Below are 13,957 nucleotides of genomic sequence, written 5' to 3' on the forward strand. Positions count from 1 at the left end.
TTTTATTATGTTTCTTTTATTTTTGAGAGGCAGAGAGAGACAGAGCGTGAGTGGGGGAGGGGCAGAGAGGCAGGCTCCAGGCTCTGAGCTGTCAGCACAGAGCCTGACACAGGGCTCAAACTCACGAACTGTGAGATCATGACATGAGCTAAAGTCAGATGCTTAACTGACTGAGCCACCCAGGCACCCCTGGTTTATTTATAGAATTTTCTCTTTTATTTTACAAAGCCTTTTATTCTTCAGTCATATTTATCCATTTAAACACTTTTTCATGTAAAATTGAAACTGCATGCAATTTCAAGAGAGAAACAGAATGTACCCCTTATAAAACAACAATCTAAAACATGTTACTCTGTACAATGTTGTTTTTAAAATCTGCAGAACTATACAAAATGTATCCAAGTATGTAAAACTATTATAGTTTGACACTTAATGTAATTAGCAAATTATGAAAATATATTTAATTTCTAAAGATAATTTCAGGTATATTATGGCTGAAAAATAGAAGTAAATATAAGTTAACTTAAGTCACAGGAAGATATAAATAGGGAAGAAAACACTAAGCAAAATTAATGGTTATAAAAAGTAGCAATAAAAATCAACCAAATATCGATATAAAAACTCTTCTGTTTTAAACACCACTTAGAACATTTGATTCAAATGAAGAGTACTGAAAAAATCCCTTTGTATTAAAGAAATACATGTATAAGGATATTTAAACTATGCCTTAAAATTAAATGGCCAAATTAAAAACTATTTCAATGAAAGGCAATATATTAAATGCAACTGACATTAGAATCAACAACATATAACAGATTTCTGAATATGTAGCAAGGGTGGAATCCAAGTTATCCTTATGTAAATCAAAAGAAATTCATAATTGATTGGAAATGATATGGGTATACCAACATAGTACATTTTAAAAAGATTAAAAATTAAGGCTATTCATAATTGTACAAACTATAGTGTTTTTTATGTGACAATGTATTCATTTAACACATCAGATATTTTCTAATTTTCATACATTATTTTTGTAACTATTCATTATATTTTTTCAAATTTAGAACTAATACCATATATCGTACTGTATTTTAAATGCAGTAACAAAATTATTTTAAATTCACTGAATTTTCTTTTGTGCTATTTAGAAAAAAATTTCCCTGGCAATAATATGCCTTCTCTTTTTATACTAGTAATTGTATTTTCAATTTATTAATCTTTAGGATTGTTAAATCAAGAAAGTTTGATTTAAAATCTAATTACAAATGAGAATAAATTAAAAATCAGAAGAAAAATGGAAAAACTTTACAAAAACAATAATGGAGGTCAAGAAAAATATTCTAATATAAGAATGAAAGATAGCTTTAAGCAATAAAAGCCAGAAACAGAAAGTAAAACTTTTAAGACCAAATAAAAATATTTATCAGATCACGTTCTTTACTAAATTAATAATTAGACAATAATCTACTACTGTTCTGGGGTCACAAATTACCTTCTCTACCACACCTCCCAGGAAGATAAATACATAACTTCTATATGCTGAGATTCACAGTTTCTGGACTTATTTTCCCACCACTTAAACTGTGGATCATTGCGATCATATGAGAGTGTTTGTTCAACTCCTCTTGCTGAAGTTTCACCAGCGACTCCTTCTCTTCCAAACGACCTTCTAATTGGGCCTTTTGAACCTCTAGGGAGGAAGCCTAAAGAATTGGGGAAAAGGGGAAGATTTGAGGAAAACAACTTAGCATGTCTTCCCTTCACAGGTATCTTAAGATGTTCTAATTTTCATTTGTAAAACAACCATGTCAAAGGACACATTACAAATATGTACTACATTTAGTTAAATTATATAGTAAGTTTAAGATAAGGAATTATAAATAATACAGATTGGAAAAACACATTCAATGTATCTTTTTAAGTCAATATTAGCAGCTGAAATTTTGCAGAAAATATTACACATTACAATTTGGAATCACTATTAAGATAACCACATTAAAGGAGAACCAGGAAATTGGTAAATGTGGCATTAAATTTTATGCCTCTTCTGTCATTTGTGCTCTGTGGTTGTTCAAATGGTCATTCAATCCTAGTCCTCATCTTCCTGGTAGCAGATGGGCCAGAAAGCACTATTCACAGCTACCACACATAAACAACCAGGACAGGTGGAATGAGACTAGACCAGATTCAGAATACTGCATATGTCTACTGTTCCACTTAGCTTTGTGACTGACCTTGAGCAAGTAACTCAAGACTCACTTTCATTTGTAGGTTTAAAATACTTATTGATAATTATATATTAATATATGTGTTAGCAGGATTAAGAAAAATGTTTCAAGGGGTCCTTTGCAAATTATAAAGTTCTGAACAAATATGAACTACTCCTAAAAGAACGGAGATGCAGCCATATACAATTATACATGTGGATGTATTTGGCATCCAGAACTGGGAATCCCTTTAGGTATTCTTTGCCTACTTAAAAGGAGTTAAGTGCTGGCACAGAATATATATTTAATAAAGTTTTGGTGATTTTAGGAAATCACCTTTCACATTGTGAAGAGAGTCTTTATAATAAAACAATTGTCAATTTTGAGATTATAGTATCTTCTAAATGCAATTACTAAGTAGAACTTTAATTTACCCAAATTCATCTTTTTCACAAAATCAGACTTACTATAAATGAGAACTCAACAGATTCTTACCTTAATGCTCAATTCTTTTCTTATCTGTTCTGTTCTGTTTAATTCTTTTCTAAGGATATCAATGGTTTCTTCCTTATCTTCCCTTTCTTTTTGCAAAGCTTTAATCTTTTCTTCTTGTACTTTTGTTTTTTGTTGCATATCTTAAAAACAAACAGAGTCAGCTATATGCCCAGAAGTCCTATAACTGATGTTACCCTGAAAAAGTTTATTAGGCAGTACGTAATTAGGGCAAAAAAACGACAACTAGGAACATGAGGAAATATCTTGCTGGAAATAAAAGTTTTACAGTATTTGATTAATAAAAAACACCACCTAACTCATCCCCTATGCCAGTATTAAACAAAAAATGCCAAATCTCCATGTCTTTCCCTTTTCCTCTGTTCCTATCATATATATATACATATATATACATATATGTATATATATATATATATGTATATATATGTATATATATATATACACACACATATAGTAATGAGGGGAAAGACAAACCTTAGAGCTCAAAGGTTAGAAGAGAGATGGAGAAAAGTATGAAAATTATATAGGCAGATGTCTGTATTCTAAGGCAAGTGAGTTAGAACAAAAATGTTTTTTTGTGGATTTCAGAGCTACTACTATTGAGAAGCTGGTAACTAAAAATTACCTAGCACTGCCACCTGCTGTTACATTCTTTTAAAACTCATTTCAAAAAGAATCCTTTCCTTAACTCCCAGATTAAAAAAATATATATATTGCTTTTTCAATTTAATCAGTCTAACTAAACTGCTCTGTAAAATGTTATGGCAAGAAAAGGGGAGCTGTTTAAAATGTGATTTAATGTTTAAAACAATGAGAGAAGTAGAAAATAATGAAAAAGCAAAATAAAAACCATTCATGCTTTGATTTTTCTTCCAACACAAGATATGTTAAAATATAGACAATTTATTAAATAAGAAGCTACTTACTTGCTAGCTTACATTCTCTGTCTACTAGTTGGTTCTGTACTTCTTTTCTCTGTTCTTCTTTCTCTATTAATTGGGCAATAGTTCTGAAGTTATAAAAATATAGAAGAAAACATCAAGGAAATATTTTTTTCTCTCCAAAAAGTATTTTATGAGACAGTTAATAAGAATAACAATCACCTTCACATTTTGCCAAAAATGTATTTTATATCTAAAATAAGTTATAATTCCATTAATTTATCTGTAAAAATAATGTTCTATATAAAGGGAATCATTGTTTTTGAAAAATCCAAAATAATTAGAATTAAGAACTAGGGATTTTACTTTTCATTTTGTTGCTTGAATGACTCATTCAACTTTTTCACTGTCTCAATTTGTTTATTTAGAGAATCACATGTGATCTGTAAATCTTTATTCTTCTTTTCGGTGGTTTCATTCCTGAAAAGACAAGATGAGTTGATATTTTTATGGAGGCAAACATATGATGAGGAAAACACTGTGTGTCCTTTTATTATTTCTTCAAATCAAACTGCATACACTGAAGGAAAGAAGAGGAATGTTATGAACAAGCAAGCCAAGAAGAAAGAATAGTAACTCAAAAAGATATTAAAGATATGTTTTGGGCGATGTTGGAGGTAATATTTACTATGAAAAGAAAATATGCAGGGCATTTACCTCATATTTATGGATATAGAGCTTTATTTTACAGATAACATTGCCTTACATAATTTGCTATATAGTTATCTTTATAGTTAGGTCCAGAAATTTTTTAAAAACTTCTCTAAAACGATGAAGTCTATTAAAACATAAAACTTAAGTCTGCCATCATTAGCCTCTTGGGCATAATATATGTTTAATTAAAAATGTCAAATTAACAAAGTGGTTGAGGACACAAAACTTCTCTGGTCTCTTTAGAGCTCTGCATCTAATAGTCCTGCTTATTTTGCCTGCAAAGTAAACACAGAAATACTTTCTAAAGTGATACTTTGACACCCAAGTATCTTAAGTATAAAATGTCCTTTTCACGTCATTAAGTACAAACTAGTGGCACTGGGCAAATCTGGCCAGAAGTATTTTATTTGTCCCACACAGTTTTAAAATTTTGAATTTGGGGGCACCTGGGTGACTAAGTCAATTAAGTGTCTGACTCCTGGTTTTGGCTCACATCATTATCTCACACTTCTTGAGGTCCAGCCTTGCTTCAGGCTCTGCACTCATAGCACAGAGCCTGCTCGGGATTTTCTCTCTCCCCCTCTCTCTCTGCCCATCCCCTGCTCACACACTCCATTTCTCTCCCAAAATAAGTAAACTTAAAAAAAATAAAATTCTAAATTTGAATGCCTTTAGGTAGTCTCTACCATTATAAATGATCTTTCCCCAGCCAGCTTCATTATTTGTTACCCACATGGCCCTTTAAGGCAGGAGTTTTACCTCTTGGCCCCTCACTCACTATCTGAACATCAGCAGTTCCTGGAAACCACGTATTTCTCTGGGACCACTGCTTACTTTTTCTCACACCCTGACTTAACAACAATAGTCCACTCTGTCAGGGCTGCCTAAAACAATCAAACTTTGGAGCAAGTTGTTGGGAGAAAATATCCCATTTGGGATATTTTAGCATCACAAATTTTCTAGATGCTATACATTTTCTACACTTCATTTTAGCTGATGGGCAAATGAGCACATGGACCTTGCAGAGTTAAAATTTTCTGTATCTCTGTATTAATAGCGTAGACAAAACATTTTTTCAAATCTTACCAATCTTAAAATGTAAGTTAAAACAAAGAACACGTTAACCAGAATGTTTTAAATTTTATTGTTTGGTAGAAAACACATAACTGTTCCTGGTCTTCTTTATATTTCAGAAGTTTTAAAACTGACCTAAAAGATAGAAAATTTCAACAAAGGAATAAAACACAATCTCACATTTTGTTAGTGGGCATGTAAGTTACTGTAGCCTTTTTGGAAGGAAACTTGGCAATCCATCAAAAATTTGAAGACACATACCCTTTAACCAACAATTCACCTATAAGAATTTATTCCACATATATAGTCATACATATAAGTAAACCATATTCAACGACATTAAGGAGAAATGCTGACAACAAATTAAGCGATGATTTAAACACTAACATCCGAGTTTCCATGCTATTAGGCTGAATACTATGCAATATTCAACACATTCGATCTGCAGAAATGGCCCATTAAATGGTTCAACTTATTACAAACTGTGGTAACTATGTACTGTTTCAGACCCTAGGGATTTGTCAGACTCGACTTTGTCAGACAAAGCAGACTCAACTTGTTCTTGTGGTGCTAACATCTCAGATGACTAATGACTGCATGAATACATGAAAAAAGTACAGTCAACTGGAAAAAAAAAACAAAGAGACCTGAATTGTTTCTGACTTGGACCCGGAGTTTGAGTAAGCAATACTTCATTTACCTGTGATGTAAGTTTCCTGCCAACTACTTAACTTAATGGAATTATCAGAACATAGGAATGCTTACAAAAGGATTTTAGGACCACAGGAAAAAAAAAACAAACGCTGTGTGTTCATTCTAGATTCTAACTTTACACAGAAATATTTACTTTATTCATTTACCTCTGAACAAGTTCCATGTAGGATTTTGTGAGTATTTCATGTTCTTCAGCCACAGACTCTAATTTTCTATTATGTTGGAAGAGATGCTCAATATCACTCTGGGCTCTTTCTGATTCAACCTGTTGTGCCTTCAGCAACACACCAAGCTCTTCATTTTTTCTCTCAACTTCTCTCAACATACCAGCAAGTGTCCGTGCCTAAAAACAAACAAAACAGAACAGAGGCTTTTCTACCATGTATATAATATGCTCAGTTTCTACAATTTAAAAGGTTTACCAAATATCTAATAGGCTAGCATCTATTGGGTTATATAAAGTTTTATTAGTCACACATACTTATTATTTAACTAGTTCTAACAAATCTGACACTGTTACAGTTTTTTACTTAATAGATTGTTCTGACCAGAACAATCTTGGTATGGTCAGATTCACAGAAATGAACACAATTATAACAGCATGAAGGTAGCTCTACATACATCACTCAATTAAAAGGGTAAGTGTGCTCCTTGGGGCTAGCCATCAACTCCAAACCATAAAATTTATACAAATCAGTTTTCTCCATTTTAGGTAGGAATTAAGAATAAGATCTTAACCATATCACAGATGTTTAAGAAAACGCTTAAAATCAACACAGAGAATACAATCTAAATTTAATATGAAAGTATTTGTGACATGAAACATTAAAGAAACAGAAAACCAGAATGAGAAGTGAACTCTCCCCACCATTCATTAGCCTGAGAAATACTCTTATTTTGAAATGCCAGATAAAAACCTAAGCCCTTCTATATTTTTATGACAGTCTATAAAACAGTTAATACCCCATTATTATTTTTATAAGTCTTTCCAGTAAAATGAGTAAAACATTAAATTCTCCAATAAAATGCAAGACATGTTCAACAGATATAGAATATAAGAATGCGCTATGGGAAGGGAGAGGACAAAATGATTTTAATATCACTAATTTTTTTGTTGGAATTTATGATAAATTCAACATGCTATTAGTCAAGACAAATGAATCTATGTCAAAAGAAAAGGAAAGCATATGGTTATATTTATTCATATTTTTAAAAATATCTGTACTTAAGACTCTAAAGGTATTCTATGTATCATTGATTTTAATGCTTCTCTCAAAAGTCAAATGACTTTATTATAATTCATTACAAATGATATCAAACTGTTGAGATTCCATTTGTGTCTGTTAGGAAATTTCATACTACTGCAGTAAGTTCTTACTCCTAATGATGCACACAGCACAATATCGAACTTTCTGAGCACCTGAGTATGGTGCTTGCTGGGGCCGGGAGATAAATAGTCTCTGACATCAAGGATCGAGGTGGGGTTATACAATTTTCACAAGTGTGGGAAGAAGAGGACCAGAGAAAGCTTCCTAAGAAATGGAGGTAAACTAAAACCTGAAGGATTATTAGGAGTTAGGCAGAGAAAGAGGAAAAGTGTTCCAGACATGGCAGAGCAAGTAAAAAGACAGGGAGACCTAAGAGTATGCCAAGTAACTGCAAAGTAACAGAACTGCGTAAGAAACTGCAAAGTAATCTAATATAGCTGACTGCAGAGAATGCACAGAAATGCCAGGAGATGCGGAATGAGTTAGAATCCTTGTGTGCCAAACTAAGGAATTTAAACTTTCTTCTGAGTAAAATGGATAGCCACTGCAGAGTATTTAACACAGAAGCAATAAAATCAGATTACAGCCTCAGGGCTCACTGTGGAGGAAGAAGGGAGAGTGGAACAAAATACAAGACAGATGACTTGGGATGCATGGGGAGGGTGGTTGAGAAGAGGGCTCCAGCCTGAAGGTAGGAAGTATAGGCTCTGCTATGTTTTCATATAAAAAAATGAAGGATTTGACCTTAGCAAATAGTGGCAAGAACAGAGAGAAGGCAGAAAAAAGTAATATTTAGAAGGTAGAATCAACTGGATTTGGTAAAGGACTCCTTACAGAAGGTAACTGTGTGACTTCCAGGTTTCTTGTCTGGAAAACCCTTCAGAACAACATACAAAAAAGAATAAATTTTTAAAAAGGTTGCTGAGTTCAGGACTGGTTATACAGAATGGGAAGTATTTGCTATTTTTTAAACAGAGCTATATAGGAAGCATTTACTACTGAGCAAAAAGGATCTTGGCTCAGCACATAAAATTGGCGGCATTAACATTCTGGTAATGACTGGAACCATAGACTACCTAATAACAGCAAAGGGCTTAGAACATATCATGGGGAAAAGCCAGTATTTTAGGGTTGAGTGGAGAAAAAGAAACTCATAAAGGATACAGAAAAAGAATAGCCATTAATTCAGAAAGAAAACCAGAAGTTGACGTTGTGACCAAAATTAAACAGGGGAGGGTTTCAAGATGGAGGGAACAGTCGTGTCAAATGCTGAGAACGGTTTACTTCAAATACAGGAACAAAAATAGAACCACAGTTTTGTACATGTACTACTTCATTTATTTTTCTACTTATCAGCTAGATCTTTGTATTGTCCACACCTCGGTCTCAGCTTGAGTTCTTTGGCAGCGGTACTGAGCAATCAGCCGATCAGCCTGGGCCAAGGCTAGAGCTTTTGCTTCCAAAAGATCTTGTAGCCTACTTTCTTTGGACTATAAGAAAACATACCATCAATCTTTATCACTTCCCAGAAAACACCTTTAATAAAGCTTAACAGTTACATATAGTTAAAACGAGCTTGTACTCACAGCTAATGTGGACAGTTTCATTTCATATACATCCATTATGTCAGATATTTTCACATCATTAATCTGATCCTTTACCTAAGTTTTAACAGTCAAAAATCAGAAAGCTTTCACATTCAACAAAATAAAAAAAATAAACGTCTAATGTGAAACTAAATCATTAAAATTTAATGAGTAACAATGTAAAAAAATACGAATGTCCTATCAGGTGGTTCACAAACATTTCACTAACCTGGTTATAGCAGAAGAGTATCTGGGTAGGATTTGATATGCTTGTGGGATATATTTCTTAGATGGGAGGTAATAGAGGGGTAAGGGTGGGCTGCCTGGGGAAGACTAGGGGGAAAAATGATTGCTGTGCTAAAATGTTATAATTTTATGGCTAATGTTTTTCTTTCTTTCCAAACTTTCTAGAATATTGTTATTTTCATATTAAAAGAAAGGTTTCGGGATGCCTGGGTGGCTCAATCAGTTAAGCGTCTGACTTCGGCTCAGGTCATGATCTCATGGTTCGTGGTTCCGAGCCCCGCATGGGGCTCTGTGCTGACAGCTTAGAGCCTGGAGCCTGCTTCAGATTCTGTGTCTCCCTCTCTCTCTCTGCCCCTTCCCTGCTCATGCTCTATTTCTCTCTGTCTCAAAAATAAATAAACGTTAAAAAAAAAAAAATTAAAAGATAAGGTTTCATTGCTCAAATTTGCATCTAAAGTTGCTTAAATAAATATTATAATCAGGGCTGATATTTAGTTGTTATGTACCACGCAGAATCCCATTTATAACGCCTATTTGCCACTCACCACCATTCCAGCCTGTAGTTTCTCTATTAATTCCTCAATGTTCAATCCAGGAACTCTAGCTTTCAAAAGTGGAGGAGTTAAACATTTTACCGATCTTGGAACACTGTGATTTAATGATTGCAAGGGCATTCTCCTGGGCATGTGTTCTGTTTCCTGTTGTCTATAGGCATTGTTTGCTGCTATGCTTTCTCCAAGTCTGAATTGGAATCAAAAAGAAAAACAAATGATTACAAAAAATAGAGCAAAAGGCAAAGTTAGTATAGAATTAGGGAATCTCTAGAATGGATCTTTTTGGGAATATAAGCCTTCACATGTTTTTGAAATAATCTTGGAGTTTATGATGAAGCCAAATTTTGGAAAATATCCTAAAAATTTGCCAGAAGAAACTCTTCTAGTTACAACCCCTTATAATGACAATTCCACCTCTGGTTTGGAGGCACCGGAACTGGTCTTTGAGTGTGGATTAATTGTAAAAATTAAGTACAGTGATATTGCTATTGGTAAGAACATCCTTCTTACCATGGACAACATCACCCATCCTTTACCTATGTCCTTCAGTCTTGCCCTTTCTCGTCAGTACTTTCTCACCAACCTGACTATTCTGCCCCTTCTTTTTACCATATCTTGTTCCTGCCTCAGGGCCTTTGTATGAGCTGTTCCTTTACCAGATCTGCATAGACTTGGCTCCTTCTTATCATCAGGTCTCAGTTCAAATTCACTTCCTCAGAAAGGTCCCTCCGTCCACAGTGAAGTGCACATTATGAAACTTAATTTTTTAAACTTGTATCCCAACTAGAATGTAAACCACATGACAGTGGCTCCTGGTCTAATTTACTGCAGTATCAAAAATGCCTATTAGAGGGGTGCCTGGGTGGCTCAGTCGGTTAAGCGGCCGACTTCAGCTCAGGTCATGATCTCGCGGTCCGTGAATTCAAGCCCCGCATCGGGCTCTGTGCTGACAGCTCAGAGCCTGGAGCCTGTTTCAGATTCTGTGTCTCCCTCTCTCTGACCCTCCCCTGTTCATGCTCTGTCTCTCCCTGTCTCAAAAATAAATAAAACGTTAAAAAAAAAAAAATTAAAAAAAAATGCCTATTAGAGGGCCTGCACATTGCTGGCCCTCACCAGATGTTTGTTAAATGTTTAAATAAAACAAACATACACCAAAAACCTACTTATGTACCCACCCACCCAGCATATGAATTCACCTTATTAAACTAAGATGATGTAAAGAGAGGCAAAAACAGACATAAATAAAACAAATGAATACCTTAAACAGTGTCAAAAGAGAAACATAGACAACACCAGTAAGAATGGGGCAGCCAAGATATAAAGTGGTAGATTTCACATACAGAGACAGAGGATAAGACTCCCACTTTCAGTGAAGCTGAAGCTTTCCATTCTGAAACACAGGGGCTTTCCTTTATATCAGATTACCAAAGCTGGAGCAACCAACCCACCACAAAATGAAGCAGCTTCAAAGACCACTTTTAAAAAAATTTTTTTTTAACATTTATTTATTTTTCAGAGAAAGAGAGAGAGAGCGAGAGAGAGAGCGAGCGCTTGAGAGGGGAAGGGCCAGAGAGAGTGGGAGACAACAGAATGTGAAGCAGGCTCCAGGCTCTGAGCTGTCAGCCCAGAGCCTGATGTGGGGCTCGAACTCACGAACCGTGAAATCATGACCTGAGCCAAAGTCAGACGTTTAACCAACTGAGCCACCCAGGCGCCCCCAGACCACTTCTATCTTTAAATTGAGAAGCTCTCTATTTGTCCATTTATTTGTTTAAAAATATTCACTATAAAATGAAGACAATTTTGATTATGTGGTCTTGTTCTCCATAGTTCTTAATCTCTTAATTTAGGATTACTTAAATTATTAATTCTGAAAATGAGTTTGCTAAGTCAGTTAAAGAAAATAGCTGAGGTTAGCAAACTTTTTAAAAGACAATGCAGTAAGTATCTTATGCTTAATAGTTACAACTACCTAATCCTGATGTCATAGCATGAATGTAGACACAGAAAATGCAGACAATATGAAAATGAATGGGTTATGTTCTTGTTGCAATAGAACTTTATCTACAGCCTGCCTGCTGGCTATAGTTTTCAGAATGCCAGCATACAGGAGTGTCTTACCTGCTTATCAACTTGCTTCAGTTTATTCAAACCACTTTTGCAAATTCATTTATACTAGCCACTTAAATGTTTTTTTTAAGTTTATTTATTTTTGAAAGAGAGAAAGTGAGTGGGCAGGAGAGAGGCAGAGAGGGAAAGAGAGGATCCCAAGCAGGCGCTGCACTGACAGTGCAGATGTGGGGCTTGAACTAATGAACTGGAAGATCATGACCTGAGCTGAGACCAAGAGTCATATGCTTAACCGACTGAGCCACCAAGGTGCCCCAAGCCCCTTAAATTTTTTAAAATTAAAGTAGAACACAACTGGACATTTGGTTAACCATTTAGTTTACAGAGAGCCCGAAAATCTCAATTTTTTTCAAACATAACAGCAAATACTCTCTTAATGTTTGAAATTAATGAGTATAGCGGACAATTCTGCCTGGCCATTATCTATTCCACTTTCTGAAAAAAAGCACAGGATTTTTCTTGAGGAACACTACCACCACACCCAACCTTTCAGTCCACATAGTTCTTTACGGCTGAACCCTTGGTATCTGTAAAACGATCCAGATCTGGTCAATGAGAGTGATGCTTAGACTTATCATTTATACAACTAGGAAAGTTCTTTGTTTTCTTTTCTGTTTTGTTTTTGTTGGTAGTTTTTTAGTCCTAAAAGCTATGTTCTTTATTAAGTGTTTAATCCTTTAGAGCAGGTTCTCATCATATCCTCTGGCAATTCTGTGGTTACCTACAACCCTTAAGCTGAGGAAGTTTTTCCTCAAATCTAACCTAAATGTCTTTTTACCTTTTTTTTTTTTTAAGTACAGCTAACACAGGGAAACTTGTTCTATCTTGTAAGAAATAAACTGATAGGATGTAAAGCATGGTTCAGAAGCTGCTATGTTAATAGAGCAACTGAGAGACAGAGAGGCATAGTGCCTGGATAAAATATTTAACCACCTAAATGTAGTTTTTCCCTGAGTATACACCTGGTCTTTTCAGTTACTGGAATCAAGTTTTCTTTTAATCACTTGAAAAATTACTGACTGTTACAATGTCTTTAATTCACAAATTTTCTAATCTATCTGTATTGAGGACTACCAAAGAAACATAGCAGGATATTCCAGAACCACGAGAGATATACCGCAAATGACTACAACTCACACTAAGGCAGGAAAATCTGGCAGTGGAGCAGCTTCCAATAGTATTCCCAATCCACACTGTACTTGTTCTCTATTATCTGATGTTAAAGCAAAAGCCAAGGGTGTAATCAGGCGTGGATCCTAAGTAAATCAGAAACCAGAAAACAAGAAGCAGAAAGAATAATGTCAGGCTTTTTAGAGCAAGATGAGTAAATAGAGCTAAATCATAAAATAATTCTAGGCAAATTGTGAACAGTTTCTACGTGATGTTCGAATGTATTCATTAGCCTTTACCTAGTTATAGTTATCTACACAGTCAATATGAACACTAGCTTTAAAAATTTCTGGCAAAAGTTTTGAATGGTTTTGTTGTGCCTATGAAAATCATATTTTCAATATTTGGATGAATTTAAAATATCCATAGCTGACTGATTTTTGAATTTTGTTTGTCCAGCTACCCTTAAAAACAAAATCTGGCTATAAGAAATAATAACTAATCATTTCCAATTAAAGTTAAAAGAATAAAATTCAAATTAACTAAAAAAATTCCAATTTAGTAACTGAAATAATTATACTTAAAGCATAAGTCTTTCATGTCAGCAAATATTTTTTATTAGTACTGTAAGCCCCAAATAATTTATTCTGAAAAACATCTCCTAAAGGACATAAAAATCAGTTTGATTCAACTTTTAAGGTGTTAACAGAGAAAAATACTAAAATATGAATCCTTTATAATTATCCACATTTTACTATGTTGAGTGTCTTGTAAGTACTCAGTTATAATTGAAGGCCACAGAACCATGTTAAGAGCTGGGCTTTATCTCCATAACCTTCATGGTAACTCTTTGTAACTGCTCCTATGGAGAGGGATCATTATTTTCATTCTGTAGTTACGGAAACTGAGGTTCAGAGAAGTGAAATAACTGCTCAAGTCCTCAAGTCCACACTAATAAAT

General features: G+C 34.4%; 1 protein-coding gene across 1 annotated transcript in view; it reads right to left on the minus strand.

Moving 5' to 3' along the window:
• Positions 1-1,392: 1,392 nt before the first annotated feature.
• CIP2A (cellular inhibitor of PP2A) overlaps positions 1,393-13,957 on the minus strand; it is a 32,899-nt gene continuing 20,334 nt past the window's right edge. Inside the window, exons 13-21 of the mRNA XM_049628144.1 lie at positions 13,025-13,143; positions 9,749-9,944; positions 8,958-9,032; positions 8,751-8,861; positions 6,250-6,446; positions 3,968-4,081; positions 3,647-3,729; positions 2,703-2,842; positions 1,393-1,703 (exon numbers count right to left, since the gene is read on the minus strand). Of these exons, the coding sequence (XP_049484101.1) occupies positions 1,533-1,703; positions 2,703-2,842; positions 3,647-3,729; positions 3,968-4,081; positions 6,250-6,446; positions 8,751-8,861; positions 8,958-9,032; positions 9,749-9,944; positions 13,025-13,143 (1,206 nt within the window). The 3' untranslated portion in view covers positions 1,393-1,532. The remainder of the gene's footprint in view (positions 1,704-2,702; positions 2,843-3,646; positions 3,730-3,967; positions 4,082-6,249; positions 6,447-8,750; positions 8,862-8,957; positions 9,033-9,748; positions 9,945-13,024; positions 13,144-13,957) is intronic.

The sequence above is a fragment of the Panthera uncia genome, chromosome C2 (genome assembly GCF_023721935.1).
Source record: "Panthera uncia isolate 11264 chromosome C2, Puncia_PCG_1.0, whole genome shotgun sequence".
Taxonomy (NCBI): Eukaryota; Metazoa; Chordata; class Mammalia; order Carnivora; family Felidae; genus Panthera; species Panthera uncia.